This window comes from Ceratotherium simum, chromosome 15 (genome assembly GCF_057802395.1).
Source record: "Ceratotherium simum simum isolate JZ-2026a chromosome 15, ASM5780239v1, whole genome shotgun sequence".
Lineage (NCBI taxonomy): Eukaryota > Metazoa > Chordata > Mammalia > Perissodactyla > Rhinocerotidae > Ceratotherium > Ceratotherium simum.
This window is the reverse complement of record NC_141914.1, coordinates 25,946,673-25,968,731: the sequence shown is the minus strand read 5'-3', so window position 1 is coordinate 25,968,731 and position 22,059 is coordinate 25,946,673. Positions and strand designations below refer to the sequence as shown.

The window sequence follows — 22,059 nt, the reverse complement described above, 5'->3', positions numbered from 1 at the left end:
TGTTGTGAATAATGCTATGAACATGGGTGTGCAAATATCTGTTTGAGTCTTTGCTTTCAATTCTTTTGGGTATTTACTCAGAAGTGGAGTTGCTGGATCATATGGTAATTCTATGTTTAACTTTTTGAGGAACTGGATTAACCATCTGTGCTCAAATCTCGAGAATCAAACCCAAACCAACCAGCAACCCCCTTCTGGCCCAGAAGCTCAGCAATGATCAGAAATGGGCCATTCCGGAGGCAGCCACAAAGGAAACTGTTCCAGTGACTGTGGGAAGTACTCCCTGTCTCCCTTCCTGAGGGGGGGCCATCAGTGCACCCCAACTGTGCCAATTAGAGGAAGTCAAAGCATTTGAAGGGCACTTCCACCCTTCAGCTTAATAAAAAGAATGAAGAGTTTTCAAACATGAAAAAAGCCACAAACCAGAAACCAAAATCTTCAGAGGAATTAGAACAGGCATCTCCAAAGCATTTCTAAGACAATGGAACATGGAAGAATGTTGTCATCACTTGCCATTCAGTGGCTTATGGCAGGTCTGGGCAGGTTGGAACCACCAGGTGAGACAGGATGGGGGCAGATCTTACTGCAGCACTTTCCAGGTGCAGTCCAGGTAAACAGAGGTCTGTGTTGGCTCTGAACAGTGAAGTGCCGTGTTGGGGTGGGGAAGGTGACGCACAGATCAGACATCACAGGGCCTAAACTTAGAGGATTAATGCAGGTTATTATTGTACTTATCAACGCAACATTTACCCAGTTTCCGGGACGTAACTTTCCCACCATATTATCCATCCTTCACATCCCTGCCAGACAAGTCTTTTAAAAATCACCACTTGGCACATGACACCTCAGGGTTCAAACTCTTTGACTGGCTTCTGATTATTTATAATCATTGTCTCTCAAGGTTGGATAAAAGTAGCCCCAAGGCCACTCCCCTGAGAGGCAGAAAGACCCGAGATAAAGCTGGGGCAGCCTCTGCAGCACCAATTTTACTGGAAAATGTTTGGGAACTAGTATGACTTTTACATTAGAACAAACACTGCAATGTTACACAGGAGTAGGATGTTTGTATGCAGTTTAAGGATGAAATGCTGGCCTTCTGTGAAATTTGGAGCTTCACCTCTAGGTACAGCATACTATAAGAATAAGTTTAAGAGGTGGCCCCCTGGTTTAGCGGTTAAGCGCCTGCCATCTGCTACTGGTGATCCCGGTTCCGATCAGGGCGTGCACTGATGCACCGCTTCTCCGGCCATGCTGAGGCAGCGTCCCACATACAGCAACTAAAAGGATGTGCAACTAGGACATACAACTATCTACTGGGGCTTTGGGGAGAAAAAGGGAAAAAAAGGAGGAGGATTGGCAATAGATGTTAGCTCAGGGCTGATCTTCCTCACACACACACACAATAAATAAATGTTTACTTCCTCGAGCCTCAGGACCACCTTGGTTGGGGGGGGCGGGCGGGCGGGCACACAAAGATTAAACTCCAAACTCTCTAATCTGGGCAGTTAGAACCATCCCTGGCTTGGCCCCTGGGAGCCATCGGTCCAACCCGTTCCTGACTTTGCAGAGGTCAGATCACTTTGCTCTTTACTCCTCACTGCTTCTGCTTTTAGTCAAGGCAGTCTGAACTTTGGGACAAGGCATCCCAGCTCTGTCACTTCTGGCAAGTTAACCTCTCTGTGCCTCAGTTTTCTCATCTGGATAACAGTAGGGCTGTCGGGAGGATTATAGGAGCTCATGTGGTAAAGCATTTAGAAGTGTCTGGCTAGCAGCGTGCTTGCTCTCTGTACATGTTAGGCATCCTGTTAGTATTTCCTTCTACGCGAAGGCCTCCTCTTCTCTTGACTAAAAACTATTCCAGTCTTCACCTATTCATGGTGGCCCAGCCCTAAGCCCACCTGGTCCTTTGCACGCACGCAGTGTCAGGGGAAGCTCACACCCCCACCCCTTACTGGCAATTTCAGAACCAGCTCAGATGTAAATAGTAAGGCGAAAGCCTGAGCATCTGCTTTTTAGTTTATTAGTTTGGCTTCACGGAAACTGCCAGTGTATCGAGATAAGGAAAACAAGAACGGCGGGATATCGGCCAGTTTCGAATCCTCGACAGGGGCAAAACGTTAATGAGGGAAAAGTGGGCTTCACGTGTGCCTCCACGCCCCCCGTGCTCTCCCTTCCCCATCAAGCGGGTCGCCTCGCGGTTACACGCGCGGGCGCCTCCGTCCCTCCTCGGTTGAGCGCGGGGCAGGCGGTGTGGCTCTGGGAGGACCAGACGGCCCTGGCACGATCCCACCGTACCTGCTCTCCCTCCCGAAGTCTAGCAACCCAAAGTAATCTCGGCTCGCCTAGGGGAGCGTGCCCCGCCCCCTTCCCGTGGCGCCCAGCTGCTGAGAAAGCAGAGCGAGACCCTACCCAGCGATCTCGACCCCCACAAGCGCGCCGGAAGGGACTTCCACCTGGGCGCCCCGGCCTCCGCGTTCCGGGCCGGTCCCAGCGCGGGGCGGAGCTGGCCGGTCGGGAGCTCGCCCCGCCCCGCCTCGCAGTAAACTGACCGTGTGGCAGCCGGGCGGGGGCCTGGAAGGGGAAAGAAGGGGAGGAGAAAGGAGGGAGGAAAGTGGAGCCTGGCGGGCCGGAGGGAGGAAGGGAAGGGGCGGAGGCGCAGGGCAGAGTGTGCCGGCGCGCGGGGCAGCCTCAGCGCGGGGCGCGTCCCGGAGCCCAAGCCGCGGCCGCAGCGCGGAGCCAGCGCCTGCCCTGCCCGGGGCCGTCCCGAGCGGCGACACCCCAGGCGGCCCCGGGACTCGGCTGCGAGAGGGATGGTGGCGGCGGGGCGCGGGTCAGCGCAGCCGCCACCGCCTCCCGCCCGGCCGCCGGCGCCGTGAGCCCCGGCTGCGTGCCGGGCATGCGGCTGCGGCCCCCGACCCCTGGCCCCCGCGCTCCGACCCCGGCCGCACGCCCCCGCCGAGGCCGCCGCTGAGGCGGGCGCCCCACCATGCCGCGGGCCCCGGCGCCCCTCTACGCCTGCCTCCTCGCGCTCTGCGCGCTCGTGCCCAGCCTCCCAGGTAAGCCGCGCCGGGTGCCGCGCTTTGCAGGAAGAAACTTTGTCGGGCACAGAGCCGCCCGCAGGCGTCTTGGAGGGGCCGGGGCGGAAAGTGTGATCTGAGGGTGGAAGGGGCCTTCTAGGCACTGCCAGGTGGGCGAGCCGCCGGGGTACGGCCCGGTGGGGGGCTTCCGAGCTGCGTGCCCCATCCCGCGCGCAGCCCCCCGGACTGTCGTCGGCCTCCAGTCCCCTCCCGGGCTGAGGAGGAGCCTTCCCCTTCTGTGTAAACAGTTTGCCCGTCTGCTGACCGAGCTCGCGTGCGCCCGTGCCCGGTGCGCCGGGAGGGCCCCGCCAGTCCTGTGTGGGGACCCGGGCTCTGCACCCCCTGGCACAAAGCGGCCCTTGTGGCGGCCGGCGGCGGGCGGCTGCTGGGAGGCGCCGAGGGATGCCGCCGGTACCCTGGTCCGGGAGAGGCGCAGGGCAGCTGGAGGCGCGAGACCCGGAGTCTTCGCTGGAGTCAAAGTGTGGGGCCACGGCGACTCCGGGGGCTCGTCTCCTGGAACTGCGGGTGCTCAGGGCCCCATAGCGAATCCTAGAGTTTCACTGTGCTCAGGCCAACCGCCTTCCTTTAAAGATGTAATCCTCCCCTCCCTGCTCCAAGCCACCGCGACCCCGAGGGGAGACCCGCGTCCCAATCCACAGCCCCACCTGGGACTTCCCGATCTGATGCCTTCTACCTGGCTTTATCCCGCGATTTGCAAACACTCCTTGCCGCACACTCCCCTAACTCTGGAGGATTCTGGAGCGGAGGGCTGGGGGTGTGCGATTGCATTAGCCGCACACTGCCATGGGCTGGGGGCTATGCGAGGAGCCCCCAGTAACCTGCTTTAAGTGTTCGGAGTTGGGAGAGGGCTGGACGTGGCGGTTAGGAGGCCCCAGAGGAAGGATGCTCTGTTTGGCGCTGGGGCTGTGAGGCAGATGAGCTACCCCCACCTCCTCAAAAAAAAAAAAAAAAAAAAAAAAGCAAGAAGCTCCAAACTTGCTCCTTTCCCGTAGGAAATCAGTGTGTTGGGGTGCTCCATTCACTTGCAAGTGCGAGATACTTGATTGCTCTTGTGAACCCACTGCCCAGCTGCGGAGGAAGGCAGGGAGGGCTGTACCCCTACGGTGTCGTGTCTCATTTACATGAAGGCTGCGGAGGTTTATAAAGGGCAGAGCGGAGGAGGGGTCTGGACAAACAAAAACTTCCTTTAGGCCCTAATTCCAACTTAGTACTGTAGCAGGGCTTCTTTTATGGGAAAATAATCACTCCAGCACTTGGAGTAGATCAGTGGTTTCCAAACACCCATCTGGCAACCAGTGCCCATCGCTGATGTTTTCTTGGGTCCCCAGGGAAATACAAAGAGAAAGAAGATGTACCCTGCGTCACACACAGGAGTATATCTTTGCCCATCATCCCCTGCTTCACAAGGACTATCCTTTAACTTGAAATTAGGTCTTTTTTATTTTTGGTGGGAAAACTTATTGTCTTTTAATAATTTATAGTGATAAGAGAGGGTAGTTTTTTATTTTTCGCAAAATAAAACTGGCGATCCTGTATAAATTTCCCCCTTTTCTGTTTGTTTCTTTTGTTTTGTTTTGGTCTTCATGTTCTGTGAAATGCAGAAGTTTGGGAACTGCTAAAGGAGATGACTTCTAAGTTCCCTTGCAGCTTGACATTCTGTGATTCTAATAAAAATGCAAATGTTTCCAGTTGCAAAGAATTCTTTGAATATACTGTTTTCCATTTACATTGTGATTTCTGTTTTTCAAAGTTCCTCTACATCCTCACAATGATCTCCATTTTTTGGATGGCCCCAAGATGGTGAAGTGACTTGCCCACCCTCCTTCTCCACCAGCCTCAGAGCATTTTGGTCCAGTGCCCTTTGTCCTGCATGACTCAGCATAGGTACAAGCATTGAGCTGTGATTTATTTCCAACTCTTTCAGGGTTCCCTTTTCTTCTGCGGTTGCCTATTAGAGCTCAGCCCGCCCCGGGGGGATGGGTAGAGCAAGCCCATTGCTGGCCTCCAGACCTGGTCCGCTCCCTCTTAGTGCCCTGGAGCTCCTCGAGGTTAGAAGGTGCAGGCTCACATCTGTGTCATTTCTCCCAGTTTCCTGGTGTTGCTGAGCCAACTTCAAACATAGTTTGAAACAGAGTTTTCCTTTTTCTTCCCTCTTCTTTTTTCTTGAAGCCCTGCAGGTACTTTTTTTAGAGCTTGTTTCTGTCTTGCTACTAGGAACATGATTTGAAAGAAAAAGCTTCATTACTCAGTGAAAGAAAGAGGTCACCTGCAGGGCCGTGCCTGCCTGGTGTCCCGAGACCGGTGGCCAAGTTGCCCTTCTGTTGCTTTCACCCTGCTGTTGTCTCTGTGCTTAGTCCAGCAGAAAACACACTTCTGATTTAAGGGGGCTCATTTCAGCAAGTCTCTGGCAGGCTGACAGCCCCCTTGTCCTGGGGTTATCTCCCGCTCTCCTCCTTATCTCATGGCCAAGAGCCTCCGGACAGCACCCTGGGACCTAGTCTTCCCACAAAACCAGGGAAGGGTTTCTCTGGGGTGAGGCCCTTGCTCTCTAAGGAGGGAGGAGTGTAGTATTGATCCTGCTGTAGGACTGGAGTCATGTTTACTATCATAGTTTATTAAAAAGAAAAAAATCAGATGTTCTTTTAGTGGATGCCCTGCAAATTAGAATGTTCTAAATCCTCAGAGATCCCTTTATTCTACTTGGTGGGCTTCTGTTGGCAGCGCTCTCCCCCCACCACCACTTCTCTGCGGTCTGTCAGGGGCTGTAGGAATTTGGCCCAGGGTTTGCTGCTCTCTCCAGGTGACCAGGCGTGGGTTTAGAAATGACAGGACAATGAAATGCAAACAGGGGTTTGGTTTGTAGACTGCTGTTTACCCTAGGTATTTACATTTTAGCTCCATCATCCTTGAATTAGGGGGGCTTTTTATAAAGGGGATTGAGCAGAAGAGGGCAGGGTCTAATTAGCTCTAATTAGTATTCCTCTCCTGCTTGTTCTCCATGCTTATTTAGCTACTGAGGCAACAGAGAATTAAAATATCTAAGTAGTTGGCAGAAGGCCCTTGGGCCTGCCGGCCCTGGTAACTACTTTTCTTCAGCTGGTTCATGGAAATATTCTGAGAAGTTTTAACGATATCGGTAATGTGGAACAATTACACAGCGCTTCAATAATAGTGCTCTTTCACTGGGGCGCTGTGGGTTAATGGGGTGGGGTGTCTTTTCACAGGTATTTTCAGTTGCCTGGGGCTGAGAGCTTTGGAAAGCCCACTGCTAGGGTTTGTTTTCTTTCCCTCCACTTGGAAGGGGATTAATGGCCTTTATAAATGTAAAGGAACACTTTATTTGTAGGTGCTCATTTGTTTGTGAGGCTTCTTCTTCTTCTTCTATTGAACGCAGGGTTTGATTCCTAGGCCACATGGTGAAAAGTTTGCTCCAAGACAGGCCTTGACAATCCCCTATGGTGGATGCTTAGAGGGAGCCATAGTGTGGCCTGCCCTCTCCTTACTGGATTCCTGCCCCCAACCTCAGCCGAGTTTTTCAGAGATGGTTGCTTGTCTTTTGTAGAGCTGGGACCTGCTTCTGCACTTGGCCCCTATAGTCCTTCTAAACTCTCACTCAGAGTGGTCCTGTTAAAACTCAGATCATGTCACTCTGCTTAAAACCCTCCAGTGGCTTCCCAAAGTCCTGGCTGTGTCCTGCGAGGCTCCCCCCACCCTCCAACTTCCCTGACTGTATTTTTCTTATCACTTCCCCTCACGCACTTCACTTCAGCAACAGGAGCCCAGACTCCCCCTGCAGGCCCTTCCCTCTGCCTGGACTACTCTGCTCCCAGATAGCTGCATAGCGGGCTTCCTCCACCCGCAGCCTTTTCTCAGTTGTTCCCAGCTCAGCCAAGTCTTCCTGGCCACTCCCAACTAGACCTGCAACCTCCTGCCCCACTTCTTCCTATCTCCTTTCCTTCCTTGATTTTTCTCCTTAGCGCTCATCACCATCTAATGACTGACTTAGCTGGTTTATTTTCCATCGCCCCTCAGTCAGGATTGTCCCCCAGCCAGGGCATAAGCTAGATGAGGGCAGGGAGTTTTGTCGGTTTTATTCATCACTGTGTCCTCTGTGCCTAGGACAGTGCCTGACTCATATTTGTTGCATGAATGGATAAACATGAGCCTTAGTAGTGTGTGTGTGTGGGGGGGGGAGGGGCGGGGCTTGTCCCATCCTCACCTCCTCACTCCCTTCTACAGTTAGCTTTGAGGTCAGGGACTGTGCATGTAGCTTATTAGGAAGAAACATTGTGGGAGAGAGAGAACCCATTTGAATGTGTCAAGATTTTTGAACTGGAATCAATGATAGAGGCCATTTAGTTCACCCCATGAATTGTTTGCATGAGGATGTAGCCAATGAATGACATAACAAGTACTTGGATCTTTCATGCCCAGGATATCCTCTCCTCATCCCATAATTCCAGCCATAACGTCCCCTCCTCTGTGAAGCCTTCTCTGCATCCCTTGGCCGGAGCAGAATTGGCCTCTCCTTCCCTCGCTCTCAGAGTGCATTCTATTAGAGAGACTTGGGGCTGGAGGGGTCTTCCTCACATGCTATGTGGTGAGTTGCCCAGGTCTCATTTACTTTTAGGTCCCTGATACAACCACGGTGGTTGGTACTCAGTTGCTTCTTCAAAGGCCTTTAAAAAATACCTTCAACTTTCTAAAAATTTAAAACAGTTTAGATTTACAGAGAAACTGAGAAGATAGTACAGAGAGTTCACATATGCCCTACATCTAGTTTTGCCTATTATTAACATCTTGCATTAGTATAGCTTGTTTGTTACAATTAATGAACCACATTGATGTTTTATTATTAACTAAGGTCCATACTTTATTCAGATTTCCTTAATTTTTACCTAATGTCCTTTTTCTGTTCTAGGATCTCATCCAGGATACCACATTACATTGAGTTGTCATGTCTCCTTAGGCTTCTCTTGGCTGTGCCAGTTTCTCAGTCTTTCCTTTCTTTTAAAGACCTTGATGGTTTCAAGGAGATACTTTGTAGACTGTCCCTCTACTGGGATTTGTCTGATGTTTTTCCTCCTGATTAGATTGGAGTTATGAGTTTTTGTAGGAAGACCAAAGAGGTAATCAATTGCCTTTTTAAAATTTAATTTTTGCATATGTAATATTTTCACATAATATTTTTACAGCATAACATGTATACAGTGAGAAATCGCCTTCCATTCTTGTTGCCCATTAGTCCAAGATATTGCTCTGGCCCCCATCCCCAAACAGATTATCCCTGTTAGGTTTCTTATGTAGCCAGAGTGTTTTCTATACCTACGTTACAAATATCCCTTCCTAATTTTAATTGAAAGGCAGCATTAAACACTGTTCTGCATCTTGCCTTTTAATTTAGCAGTATATCAGGGGAAGCTTCATATCAGTATATAGGGAGCATGCACATTCTTTTTAATGCTGCATAGGAGTCTATTATACGAACTGGTGTTTTATTTATTTATTTATTTTTTATTATTTTTATTTATTTCTCCCAAAGCCCCAGTAGATAGTTGTACGTCATAATTGCACATCCTTCTAGTTGTTGTATGTGGGACGCGGCCTCAGCATGGCCGGAGAAGCGGTGCGTCGGTGCGCGCCTGGGATCCGAACCCTGGCCGCCAGCATCGGAGTGCGCGCACCCAACCGCTAAGCCACGGGGCCGGCCCTGAACTGGTGTTTTAAAAAAACAAGTCATGGGGGCTGGCCTGGTGGCATAGTGGTTAAGTTCTCACGCTCCGCTTTGGCCGCCCAGGGTTCGCAGGTTTGGATCCTGGGCGTGCACCAACGCACTGCTTGTCAAGCCATGCTGTGGTGGCATCCCATATAAAGTGGAGGAAGATGGGCACGGATGTTAGCCCAGGGCCAATCTTCCTCAGCAAAAAGAGGAGGATTGGCAACGGATGTTAGGTCAGGGCTTATCTTCCTCACACATACACACAAAACTCACATCTGTAAAACTGACATTGTTGGGTATTCTGCAGATGTCTGATGTTCAGAAAGGCAAAGATATAGACTGACTGAGATAGATCCTTCCTAGGGTATATTTTCATTTCATGGTAACATCTCTAGACCAATGACCATAGTCATGTGCCACACAATGATATTTGGGTCAATGATGGATTGCATGTACAATGGTGGTCCCATTATTTGTAGTTTTTTTTTCCCTTTTTCTCCCCAATGCCCCAGTAGATAGTTGTATGTCATAGTTGCACATCCTTCTAGTTGCTGTATGTGGGACGCCGCCCCAGCATGGCTGGAGAAGCCGTGACTTGGTGCGCACCCAGGATCCGAACCTGGGCCGCCAGCAGTGGAGTGTGTACACTTAACCACTACGCCACGGGGCCGGCCCCATGGTGGTCCCATTAGATTAGTACCATATAGCCTAGGTGTATAGTAGGCTATACCATCTCAGTTTATGTAAGTACACTGGATGATGTTTGCACTACGATGAAATCACCTAGTGACACATTTCTCAGAACTTATCCTGTGGTTAAGTGACACATAACTGTATTTAACTGATGGATTCTGTACTGGAAATACTTGGTCTGTTGTGTGACAGATGTGGAGGGTGTGGTTCAGGGCATGGGGAGAAGCACTCCATTGCTTTACCACCCTTTTTTTTTAAACAAGAATGATATGTTTTTATTTTCTGTTGTCTTGAAAACAATGACTAAAATGTAATTCAGGATTGTATTTCTCTAGCCTGGCTTCTCGCTTGTATCACGAAGGTGATGGCACAGACATTAACTGTTCTGAACATCATGATCTGTGATTGATCATGTGCTTTCTAGGGTGGGTGTACGCCCTATACACTTGTTAAGCTTTTTCCACGATCCCGAACGAATAGTGTCATGTCTCCTCTCCCCTTGCCAGTAGGGCTATTCCACCTTGGTACTCACTTCTGTTATGCCACTGAATGTTTTGGATCAGGAAATTCTACCTGCTGGATGTGTGCTTCAGTAGGTGTTGTCTGACCTTGGACATGTGGGGTGGACAGAAGTGAGGAGAGGTGGAATGGAGGGAGGCCAGCCGGGCGGCTACTGCAGGAATCTCTGGAGAGCATGCCTTGGGCTGGGTGGGGCTGGAGGGTGCAGGCAGGAAGGGTTGGATGAGGAGAAACATTTCATACATCTTGAGGGAATCATCGGCTGGACATGATGGCTGCCTGGGTGTGACTGATGAAAGAGAGGGGTGAGTCAATGAGTTTCGGAAGGAGAGCATATTTTTAGATTACGGTTTGTAGTAAACCCCTGGCTTCAGAGACACTAAGGGCTGCAGGCAGTTGAAGTTGAGCTGGGAATAGTCACTATGCAAACAGCAACTAAGAAAAGACATGGCCATCATCTGGGCCATGAGCGCCTATTTCCATGACCTAGACACAACACTCTGACATTTGTGAACTCCGGTTGTTTAGCTTTTATTCATTGCTTCCTTCCTTTCAAAATGTTATTGGTGCCGGGTGACTCATCCAGCCAAATCCAAACTCTCTGAAATATTAATAGGTAGAGAGAGGAGAGATGCCAAAGGTAGTGACTCTGGCACCATGACACATGTCAGCACACAGCCTATGCTTCTGGCTCCTGGAGAGCCTGTCTGCTACCTAGCACATGGCAGACTGTGAGTGTCCGGGGAGCAAGGCCTGGGTCATTTATCTCTGTATCTCTAGCATCCCCTAGGCCAGTGCTTGGCATTTAGGACGTGCTTAGTGCAGGGTTTCTTGAATTTGAATTTGTCCCAACAGCAACCTAATTTTAGAGGAATCATTTTGAGTGTGGTGAAACTACTTGCTATTGCATGTGAATATGTAATAATAATAGAAATAATTAGTAATGCAGCATGGCAAATATTTTACAGTTGTTCAATATGTTTTCATACCGGATGTCTGTCACATCCTTTGAGCCTCTTCAGTATTATGTCCAAGGTCTTCTAGGCTGGCAAAGCTGAAGACGAGAGCCCAGTCTGATCTAAGTCAGAACTGGGGAGCTGTTATTACCCTGAACCCTCGACCCAAGTTCCAGAGCTCAGTGATGAGGCCCTGGTAATTAGAAAGTGGTGTTTGTGAATTTATGTAGATTGGAGCAGAGATGTAAATGAGACATCCTTTCTGAATGAGGGCCTGTTGGAAGTCTCCTCCAGAGGACCCTGGAGCTCGCTGGGCATGCAGCCCTGAGTCCAGGGTGGAGCAAGGATTGCCAGGCAGGTACCCTATATGGGCACTTACTGGCCAAGACCCCTTCTGACCTCTTTCTTGTAGACTGGGCTCCTTATTTCAAGTCACATACTCTTGTTTTCTCATATTTTCATCTATAAAATGAGGTGACCTGACTAGCTCATCTTAAAACATTTCTAGCTCCAAGGTTCTGTGATTGGGTGATTTAATGGAAATGATTTTATACATCAAAGCAAATTATATACCACAAGGGCCGATTTTGTATTTGATAAGGTTGAGGAGAACAGGAGGAAAGTCACATTCATTCTGGATTTAATCCGTCCCCCTCAGATAGTGGTTTCTGACAGGTAAGGGGATTTGACCAAAAAATGAAACTGGCATTTTGAAACTCTTTTCCTGCACCCATTCTCTCTCTTTTTTAAGGTTTAAGTGCCTATTTACAAGTCACCAAGTGGGGCCTGCCTGGTGGTGTAGTAGTTAAGTTCACACGCTCTGCTTCAGCAGCCCAGAGTTCGCCGGTTCGGATCCCAGGCGCGGACCTACGCACCACTCATCAAGCTGTGCTGTGGCAGCGTCCCATATACAAAATAGAGAAAGATGGGCACAGATGTTAGCTCAGGGCCAATCTTCCTCACCAAAAAATAAAAAATCAAAAAATAAAAGTCACTAAATGAGTGGATTCATTTTAAAATGAGAAAGGAGGTTGATGCAAGCAGGAGGCAGACAGGCCCAGCTTCCTGGTGGGCTAGATTCTAGGACCTTCTTGGTCCATGTTTGGACCCAGGATGGGCTTTTCCTGCTGAAATGAGGTTGGTCCCAACTTGTTTCTCCTGGAAAATGTGTTCCGAGTCCAGCGCTGCACCCAGGAGGTCCTGCTGCAGGCCTAGTAGAGACATGGGGTTCCCCAGCCCCGTGGGTGTGAGGCAGGGGTCCCAATAGGGTGATGGCTGGTGGGGACGAGGAGCCCAGGGTTCAGGGTTGGGGTCTCTGGCTGAGGGAAACCATTGTTCTCACCCCCTTTGGGCTCCCAAAGCCACCCTTCCCTTCTTCCCAGCATCTCAGGTCCTGCCACTTTCTCCTTCCTACTATGCCAGCTGCCATTCCTATCCCAGATGATATTTCTTCCCTCTAGTGTCCGTTGGGGTGACACAATGCAGCTTCCTGTGTCACCTGATTTCTGTTTTTACTGCTAGAGACAAAGGAGAGGCGGAGAGTTAAAATTAGCAAATTAGAGAAATGTTAGAGTTTCAGGATGTCTGACAATGAATGTTTTTATGGTGCCTAGTGGAGCTTCCTATATTTTCCCCTCCACTCTTCCTTTTTAATCTTTCGACTCTTATTTTCCCCCTTATAGTCTGAGTCCTTCTTCCTAGGGCTGGTGGCCCTAGGTTTCTCTTTTTTTCCATCAATCCAATGGGCCTCTCTCCTCTTCTCTCTATATTCAAGGCCAGACCAGGAGAGACCAGTGGGTCTGTTAGTACTGTGAGGCCTAGAGAGAGTCATTTCCGTTCAGAGAAAACCCAAGTTCTGCTCTTGGTCAAGAGGAAGCTGTCCTGGATGTTTCAGAGAGGAAGGAAAAGAAAGAGTGACAAGTTTCACGGAAGATACCTGTGCTGCTGGGTGGGGAGGTAGGGGGTGGGGATGTAGTGGTTGGGGAGGTGGGGTGGGGGGAGGAGGGGGGACAATGGAGTTAGGCTCGCCACCACAGTTGGCCTCCTTCAGGAGACCCCTCCCCAGATTAATGGGAGCGGGGGACTGGCCTGGGTTTGAAATAAGTAACTTTTACAATGATAAAGAAGTTTCCTACAGATCTTAGTTTCTGATTTTTTTTAAATCAGGGATGGGTTTTGAATTTGATCAAATGCCTTTTCATTAGCTACTGAGGTGACCATGTGGTTTTTCTTATTTGACCCACTAGTAGGTATATTGAATTAATGGGTTTCCTTTATCCTAACCCAGCAAGGTATTCCTGGGATACATTCTTCTTTAAGGGCTCTGCTGGCTTCTTTCAGGATGCTGTGGATTTGGTGTGATAGTACCTGATTTAGGATTTTCTTTTCTTATCCCTGAAGGAGACTGATCTATTCTTTTTTCTTTCCGTTTTTGTACTGTTTTTGTCATTTTGGCTGGACTAGGTATAAAGGGGCCTTGTTTCCCCTCGATGAGGGAGGACCTGCTATGTTATGGGGGAATGGGGTGAAAATCCAAGCGGGCCCGGCAGAAGAAATGGGAGTTGCTAACACAAATGTGGGTGCTTCAAAAACTGTCAGTGTTTAGCCTCAGCCAATGAGCCTTAACCTGCAATTAGCCCTGGGGCCTGCACCCTGAAAAAGGAGGTGACTCCTCCTCCCGCCCCATTCAAAGGCCTCATCAATAAGGTTTATGGCCAGGAACTAATTGGTGCATCTTTCTCTTTCTCCGAAGGTCTCAATATATGCACTAGTGGAAGTGCCACCTCCTGTGAAGAGTGTCTGCTCATCCACCCAAAATGTGCCTGGTGCTCCAAAGAGGTATGTGGGTGGGGGAGGGGAGGAAGAAGAGAAGGAGTGCGGGGGAGGGGGTGGGCTACACCGCAGCACACAAGTTGACTGTACAGAAAAGCTGCAGATTCTGCAGTCTGCTTCTTCCTCTTTTGCAGGAATGACGAAAGAAAAGCTGCATTTTTATAAGTGAAGTTGCATCTCTAGATTGTGTTGAATGTTTTCATTTTGTTTTAGGGAAACAAAGCCTTCCTTCCTTTTTGTGGGGGAAACAATTATGACTTTTATGTAGTTTTCTGCTATTTGGTAAAAGACCTGAGCTTGTGAAATGAGTTTGTTGCATAACGATTCCAAATGTGCCCAGTGGGTGTCGTGTTGGTGGATGCTGGTCATCTTAGTGTGGCTTATTTGAGGATGAGTATTATGAATTGGCCTTTATGGAGTAATTTTATTTAAAAATACTGGCTGCTGTTTCTTTAAGCCCTATAGAAAGGGATATAAGTTTGGGGCGATGTTAGGCATATTGCTCTAAGTATCAGAGCTTCGTGGGCTAATTAGGAAATGATCAATTTCTAAATTCCCTGTCTTGAAGGAAATTTCTGGGTCACTTTTCTAAACTGTTGTTAGAGTCATGGGGCCCAAACCCTCCTTGTACTACTGCACCATTGAGATTATTTTTTAAAGAACCCAAGATTTGCTGTTTTGGACTGGCTCGGCCTCTGCAATTCAGTGTGTGGTGCCTGTCAGGACCAAGAGATGGCTCCAGGCAGGCTAGGCTTCTTCTCATGATGTAGCCTCAGAGGTCTAGGGATCTCTTTAATCTACAGATGATCGTGCGGGGAGCCCTACGAGATGCCATACACTTTGAACATAGTATCTCTAATCCTCACAAGAGCTTTATCGAGTGGATAGTAGTATATTTGTTTTATTGATGAAAAGCCAAGGCTCAGAGAGGTAAAGTGACTTTTTCAAGGCCACGCATGTTCCAAACAAGCTTGGGTTTGAATCTGGCTTCTTGGACTTCTGAGCCCCGGCTCTTTCCTCTAGGCTGCACTGCCTCTTACATATGACTGCTCTAGAATTCTTTCTAGTAGAGAGGAAGGTGACTAAGCAAGTGCTCTGAGAGAGCAATCTTCCCAATATGTAAACCCTTCATTATTTTTGTGCTTAACTATAGTGTCTTTGTTATGAAGTTTCTTTAAAACCTTTCCCTGGTTCCCTATGATCTGTAGGATATAGTAGTTTCTCAGTAAATATTGATTGATGGGTTTCATTGGATGGCTTTTTATTGTGTGTCTGCATGTGCAGGCCATGATCATTTCTTTGTCTGCCCATACTCTATACTCCTTCAATAACACTCATAACCTCTTAATTCTGTTCATTTGTTTTTGTGCCTGTTACCAACTAAATCATCATCTCCTTGAGGACCTAAACTATGTCTTATTCATCTTGGCATCCCCAGATCTAGCCAAGAATCTGGCAGGAATTTATATTTGATAAAAGAGCCCTGTTAAAAAGATAGGCAGTTAGAAAACCGAAGTTTAAATCTCAGTTTGGCCAGTTTTACCGTCTCAGTTTCTTCGTGTGTAAAATGAAGACAATTCCCACCCTCCAGCATTACTGGGAGTATACAGTGAGATCAGTGCGTGAGAGCACTTGTGCATGGACTGCTGGTTAACCGAGCCTACTGAATGACTGAGTGAGAGTTATCCAGCAAACTGCTGCTGTCATTGATGGGTATGCTCTAGTGAAATGTGGGCAGTGGGGTCTACTTAAATTTCTTCCTTTCTTTTGCTAGCCCTTCCATATATCTGACATCCTGTTGATGAGAGTGAATGACATTATCCTTGGGAGCCTATCATTGTCCCGGGCCACACCTGGGTTCCCTCTATGCTTAGACAGAGCCTCATTCTTGGCTGAAGAACTTCCTACATGCCTGCACTGGAATGCAGCTTCCCATCCTCTTTGGGGTTGAACTTTCCCCAGGGCCTGAGTGTGTTTCAGGGAGCTGGGTTCGGAGAGTTCAGGAATGGTTTTGATCAAGCCCTGCTCCTTAGCAAGACAGAATAAGTGTGGTCTAGTGCCTTCGTAACTGTACATCCTGGGACATCTTCAAAGAATAAAGTATCTGCCAAGAACATATGGTGTGTGTGTACACTGAGGGCTGATACTGAGTAGACGGCCAGGGAGGGCCAGGTCCCTAACCAGTGTGTTCTTGTGGATTCTGATCCGCCCCTCCCCCTACCTTCGCTGCATACCACCACGGATTAATCCCGGAACACATTCCATGGGGACTCCCCTGCTCTGGATCCCACAGTGACTTCCTTATTTATTTGAGGTGGGAGTGGGAACTCCTCACTCTGCGTTTAACACCCCTTATAAACTAATTCCATCTCCTCTACCCTGTCCACCCTCCCATTACTGTATTCTCCCACAGGTATTGAGTTTGAGTCAGCCTGTGTCCTTACCGCCTCCCGCACAGCACCTCGTGCTGGTTCTCTCTGCCTAGTTCTGCTGCGTGGCCCTCTTAACCTGGCTCTCTTGTCTTTGTTTCCTAATGTTGTTTACTGGCAGCTTCAGACTTACCCTCTGGCTTCAAGACCAGAGTTGCCAGACTCTCCCCTCCTCTGAGACCAGGGTGTGTGTGGGGCTGCCTGGCCTCCCCTGTCTACACTGCACACCGCAGCCCCTGTCCCTTGTCCCTTGTGACAACCCTGGGTTGTTCTAGCCAGCCTTGGCCTCTACTTCTCGGCCAGCTTGAACACCTATGGTGCTGTTTAATTGCACAGTGTAAAACATGCAACAAACTCTGGCAGTTTGTCATCTATTTTGTCCTTCATTTTTTTTTTTAAGTGGAAATCTGCCTCTGCTCTAAGATAGTAAGTGTCACAACCTGGCTAGCTATAGAGAGGAATGTACAGGGAAAGACGTGTGTGGATGCTTATATGGCAAGGCCTCGGGGCAGCTCACATTATTTCTGCTCACGTTTTCTTGACTAAAACACATTGCAGCGAGGACTGGGAGACTTAATCCAGCTGCGTGCCCAGGAAGAAAGGGAGAGTGGGTTCTGTGGACTAGCAGCCTGTGCCGCAGGCAGGAAGGCCAGTGTGGCTTGCAAGAGGGCAGTGGTTTGGGAGCCATGGGCAGGGCTGAGGGACCGGTGCTCCCTGTGGGTCAGAAAGCAGGGGTGGTGGGAACGGGACGGGAGACAAAGGCAGGCAAGGAGATTTTGCCCAGGGTGGGGGGAGCAGGGAGGCTGTTAGGGCGTGAAAGTGAGACACCTTGAGGAGATGTGGCCGTGGAGGTACAGGCTGCTGTGACACCTGAAGCAGGAGGACCAGGTAGGCAAGGCCGCCCCTGTGAAAGCTGAAATCCTCAGGGAGAAGAACAGGGTGGCCTGTGGCATTTGGATGGGTGGAAATAGGGTCAAGACTTGATATACAGATAAAGATGTCTCAAAGGCTGTTTAGCACATCAGTAAAACCATTGGGCTTGCCCCAAGTAGCAAGAAACCGAACTCTGTGAAATTGCAGAAGATTGACAAACTGATGATAGAGGTGGATGGCACTGAGACTAAATCTGAATTTGGTACACGTGCCATAGGGTGTCCCTTACTGTCTGTGAAGCTGGAGCTGCTGAGAAAGGGCTCCCTGTACTGTCACATTGCTGACTTGTTGGCACTTGACATCATCCTGCAAGTTGCAGTTTTAATGTGGCCAGTGGGTGGTTCTCATGCTGGCAACCAGGTGACAATGCAGGAGTTTATGGTCCTCTCTGCCGGTGCAGCAAACTTCAGGGAAGTCATGCTCACTGGAGCAGAGGTTTACCACAACCTTGGAGAATGTTATTAAGGAGAAATAAGGGAGATCTACTGCCAGTGAGGGGAATGAAGAGGGCTTTGCTCCTAACATCCTAGAGAATGAAGCCCCATTGTGCAGTTGGGAAAGCTAGGTACACAAATAAGGTTTAACTGGCACAGATGTGGTTGCCTCTGAGTTCTTCAGGTCTGGGAAGTATGACCTGGACTTTAAGTCTTCTGATGACCCCAGCAGGTACATCTTCCCTGACCAGCAGGTGGCCCTGTACAAGTCCTCCATCAAGGACTGGTAGTGTCTATCAAAAACCCCTTGGGGCACGATGACTGGGAAGCTTAGATGGAGTTCATTGCTAATGTACGTGTCCAGGCAACAGGAGACGATCTCGATGACCAACCTGAAGCAAATGGCCGAGGCTGTGGATGAGGAATCATGCAACTTCCTCCCACTTAGAGCAAAGCAGATTGGCTCTGTGACCTAGTCTATTCCAGAATGCAAGCTGCTCCAGACCATTGGGGGCGCATCAGTTTCCCATCACTCTGGAGAGACTGAAGATGCTTTCCTTGCCACCTAGTGGTGGGGATCTGCACTGGACTAGTCAAGACAGGTGTACCTTGGCAGTCAGAGCTGGGCAGAGGACAGCCAGCTCTTCGGAACTAGAGGAGCTGGCAGCAAGGCCCAGTGTCCCAGCAAGAAGTTCAGAAATTCTCAGGCAAGTTAGCTTTGAGCAGGCGAGCCCCTGAGCCTTTCCAGCTCTGGGCAGCTAATTCGTCCTCTGCTTCAGACAGCTCAGGACAGCAGGCTGATAGCAGCAGGGCCTTCAGGAAGTTAACTCACTGTTCCCCCATCCCTGTGCTTTTTTACTGCTTCATCAGAATTTCTACAGCAGGGCCCAGCTTGACCATTTGGAACCCAGTTTGGAAACCCTAGCATAGAAATGTATTAATAATCATTTTAAGCCACCATCATCATTTTTCTCTCTTTGTTCCACAAGCGTCTGTGGAGCCACTTATCCTTACGGTGTCATCCCTGAGGTTGTTGACAGGCAAGCTCTCCAGGGGTTCAAGACATGAAATTAAAAAACATTCAGTTATAAAAAAACAAACAAAAAAAATCACAGAGGCCCAGAACAAGACATCTGGCTTTACTTATTTAAAAATACTGCAAAGTCTTCTTGATTCCTTGCTCTTGAATCTTGCAAAGGCTCTAATGGGCATTGACTTGTCTTGGGGCATCCTAGCCCACGATGAAGGGTGAGTCCCTCTGCGTGTTTGTGCCTCTTCAGCAGTCTGACTTCTAACATAGTGGTCAGAGGACACTTGACTCATCTGAGGCCTTCCAGCAAAGTGTTACAGAGCCGGGAGGAAGACATCAGCATCCTAATTCCTCCACCCATTATGAGGATTATCCAGTCCGGCACTGGCATCCAACCAGCTGGAGGAGGTGATCTTGTTTTCTATATCCATCAGTGAAAGGGTGTTCAGAGAGAATGCTGGGTGTGCTTTGCCATTAAAGACTCCCTTACTGGGAAATGATCCATACTTATAGGTACCATATTTTTTAACAATATATATTGTTTCATTTTAAAGTTAATGGCCCAAACTCCTGGTGCACCAAATCGGGTTGGGTCTTCCTGATGCCCAGGCTTCTCCTAAATCCAATTTAAGAAAAGAAACATTTTTCTTTTCAATGTGGCTTTCTTGTTCAAACAACAATAAAGATAAAAAGAAAAATATCATTTTAGTCCCTCTCCCCTAACACTTCTGCTATCTTCATTTTTTAATTTTTCTTTTGAATCCTCATGCAGATACAATTCTGTTTTCTGATTTTTTTCTTACTATAAATGTTTTGAAATTTCTACTTAGTCTTCATAATTATTTGTAACGGCTAGTTCATCTATTGAGGTGATATACCCTATTTTTCTTATGTTTTAGGGATTTTGGTTTACAGGTTTATAAGATTATTCTATCCGAAATAACTCTACAGTATATATCTTCTTACAGAGGTTCCCCTTTTGGTTATTTTCTTGTGACAAATTCCTAGGAATGGACTGCTGGGTCAAAGGGTACAATGTATGTTGCCACATTGTTCTCCACAAGGGTTGTGCAATGTCCGGGGCCTGCACAGGAGATGAGCGAATAGCTCAGAAGTTAACTCCTGATTGCCTGAGTGACAACTACTTGGCCACTTACATATTATCTTTCGAAAAATCCTAGTTATACAACTTTTGACCACTTCAGTTACTTTCTCTTGCTAATGGTGTATACAGTTAGGCACATATTTTTAGGAGCACTTGACCGTTAAAATAACAATGAAACCGAGGCTGGCCCCTAGTGGTTGAGTTCTGCATGTTCCACTTTGGCGGCCTGGGGTTGGCGTGTTCAGATCTTGGGTGTGGACCCACACCACTTGGCAGCCACGCTGTGGCAGCAACCCACATATAAAGTGGAGGAAGATTGGCACAGATTTTAGCTCAGGGCTAATCTTCCTCAGCAAAACCCCCCCAAAAAACCCAATGAAACCAAACATTTTTATTATGCATTTACTGTTTACAAAATGTTTCCCTATCCAGCACCTCAGTTAATCCTCTTAATACTAGGTGAGGCATTTGGGATACGGATTATCATTTTCTCCACTTTCAGACGATGAAAATGGAATGTAGAGGGTGTAGGGTCAACCTGATGGTAATGAGTCGACAGCCTGAGGTGTGCTGGGGAGACTCCTGACTGCCTCCTGCTCTCCTTCTCTGTGTCTGCACCTAGGACTTCGGCAGCCTGCGGTCCATCACCTCCCGGTGTGACTTGAGGGCAAACCTGGTCAGAAATGGCTGTGGGGGCGAGTTTGAGAGCCCGGCCAGCAGCACTGAGGTCCTGCGGAGCCTGCCTCTCAGCAGCAAGGGCTCCAGCGCGGCGGGCGCAGACGTCATTCAGATGACGCCGCAGGAGATCGCCGTGAACCTGCGGCCCGGTGAGTGCCCGGCCGGGACCTGTTAATCATGGGAAAAGCAGCCGTGCAGTGGGGGCCGAGCTGGGAAAGGGCAGAGGTAAGGCGTGGCCCAGACCCCAGGAAGCACAGTACAAGGCCCTTGTGGACAGATGGAATATCCTTGCTATTTTGTAAGTTGTGGTGAAATATATATAACATAAAATTAACCAATGGAACCATTTTTAAGTGTATAGTTCAGTGGCATTAAGTACACTCACAATGTTGTGTAACCGTAACCACCATCCATCTCCAGAACTTTTCCATTATCCCAAACTGAAACTCTGTACCCATTAAACAGTAACTCCTCGTTCCCTCTTTCCCCTGCCCACCACCATTCTACTTTCTGTCTCCATGAACTTGCCCACTCCAGGTACCTCACGTAAGTGGACTCGTAATATTTGTCCTTTTGTGTCTGGCTTAGTTCACTTAGCATAATGTCTTCAAGATTCATCCATGTCGTAGCATGTATCAGAACTTTCTTCCTTTTTTAAGCTAATGCTCCGTTGTGTGTATATGCCACATTTTGTTTATCTATTCCTCCAACACTTGGATTATTTCCACCTTTTGGCCATTGTGAATAATGTTTTTGTTTTTTATGGGAGGATGCTGGTAGGTTTACTCCTAGTTAATGCAAGTTTCTCAGGGAAAGTGCTGCTTCAGGAGAAAGTATTTTTTCCTGTCAGCAAGTTCCTTTTGAATCAGTGGCATTCTGAAGAAACACATTTTTAGAGATATTTTGTTTTATGACCCTGCAGCCTCTGTGAACCCTAGAGTTGATTGTACTATCAGGAAACTAACAGTTTTTGTGCACCTACTATGTGCTGAATACTTGACCGACCCTAAGGTAGCTGATATTTTACTCACGAGGAGCGACCAGTTAGAAGCGGCAAATCCAATTCAATCTCAGGTCTTTGTGACGGCAAAACTCATGGTTGTTTCTAGTTCACCACTTTTATCATCTAATATTCTACGTATTAGAATCCTTGTGATGTCAGAGGGTGGATGTGAATCACATTGGAAGGCACAGAAAGGGGCAGAACCTTTTCCAAAGGATGGAAAGGATCACACTGTTGAGAGAAGACAGCTTTTTTCCAAATGCCATTGAGTTTTAGCCTTCTATTCTATCTCATTTTCTAGGAATCATTGCCAATAACTATTTCTAGATGGTTTATTTAGACTTCAGGGCAGCTTGGAGCAGTGGAGGGTGGATCTGGTTGGCCATCATAGGTTCTACCTCTGGCTCTGTCCTTAGCTCAGACACCATGGGCAAGTTACTCCATCCCTTAGCATCTAGGGTCATTGTCACCTTCATTCCTCACAGCCAATGGGTTCAGAGGCTTAAATGAGACTTTTTGTATAAATGCACTTAAAAAATTTAAAATTATTACTGTTTTCAAAGTGATGGCCAAAGATGCAGATTCTGGAGTCAGCCAGATCTAGATGTGAATAGAGACTCTCCGTGTCTC

The 22,059-nt window shown here is 48.3% G+C and overlaps 1 protein-coding gene and 1 pseudogene across 2 annotated transcripts in view; both read left to right on the top strand.

Moving 5' to 3' along the window:
* Positions 1 to 2,628: 2,628 nt before the first annotated feature.
* ITGB5 (integrin subunit beta 5) overlaps positions 2,629 to 22,059 on the top strand; it is a 106,027-nt gene continuing 86,596 nt past the window's right edge. The window contains exons 1-3 of one of the 2 annotated variants that reach the window (XM_087439727.1): positions 2,629 to 3,056; positions 13,738 to 13,823; positions 20,371 to 20,575. In XM_087439727.1, the coding sequence (XP_087295853.1) occupies positions 2,987 to 3,056; positions 13,738 to 13,823; positions 20,371 to 20,575 (361 nt within the window). In that variant the 5' untranslated portion in view covers positions 2,629 to 2,986. The remainder of the gene's footprint in view (positions 3,057 to 13,737; positions 13,824 to 20,370; positions 20,576 to 22,059) is intronic. The other variant, XM_004424508.3, reaches the window with a different exon arrangement.
* On the top strand, positions 17,150 to 18,268 carry LOC106800932 (alpha-enolase pseudogene; annotated as a pseudogene).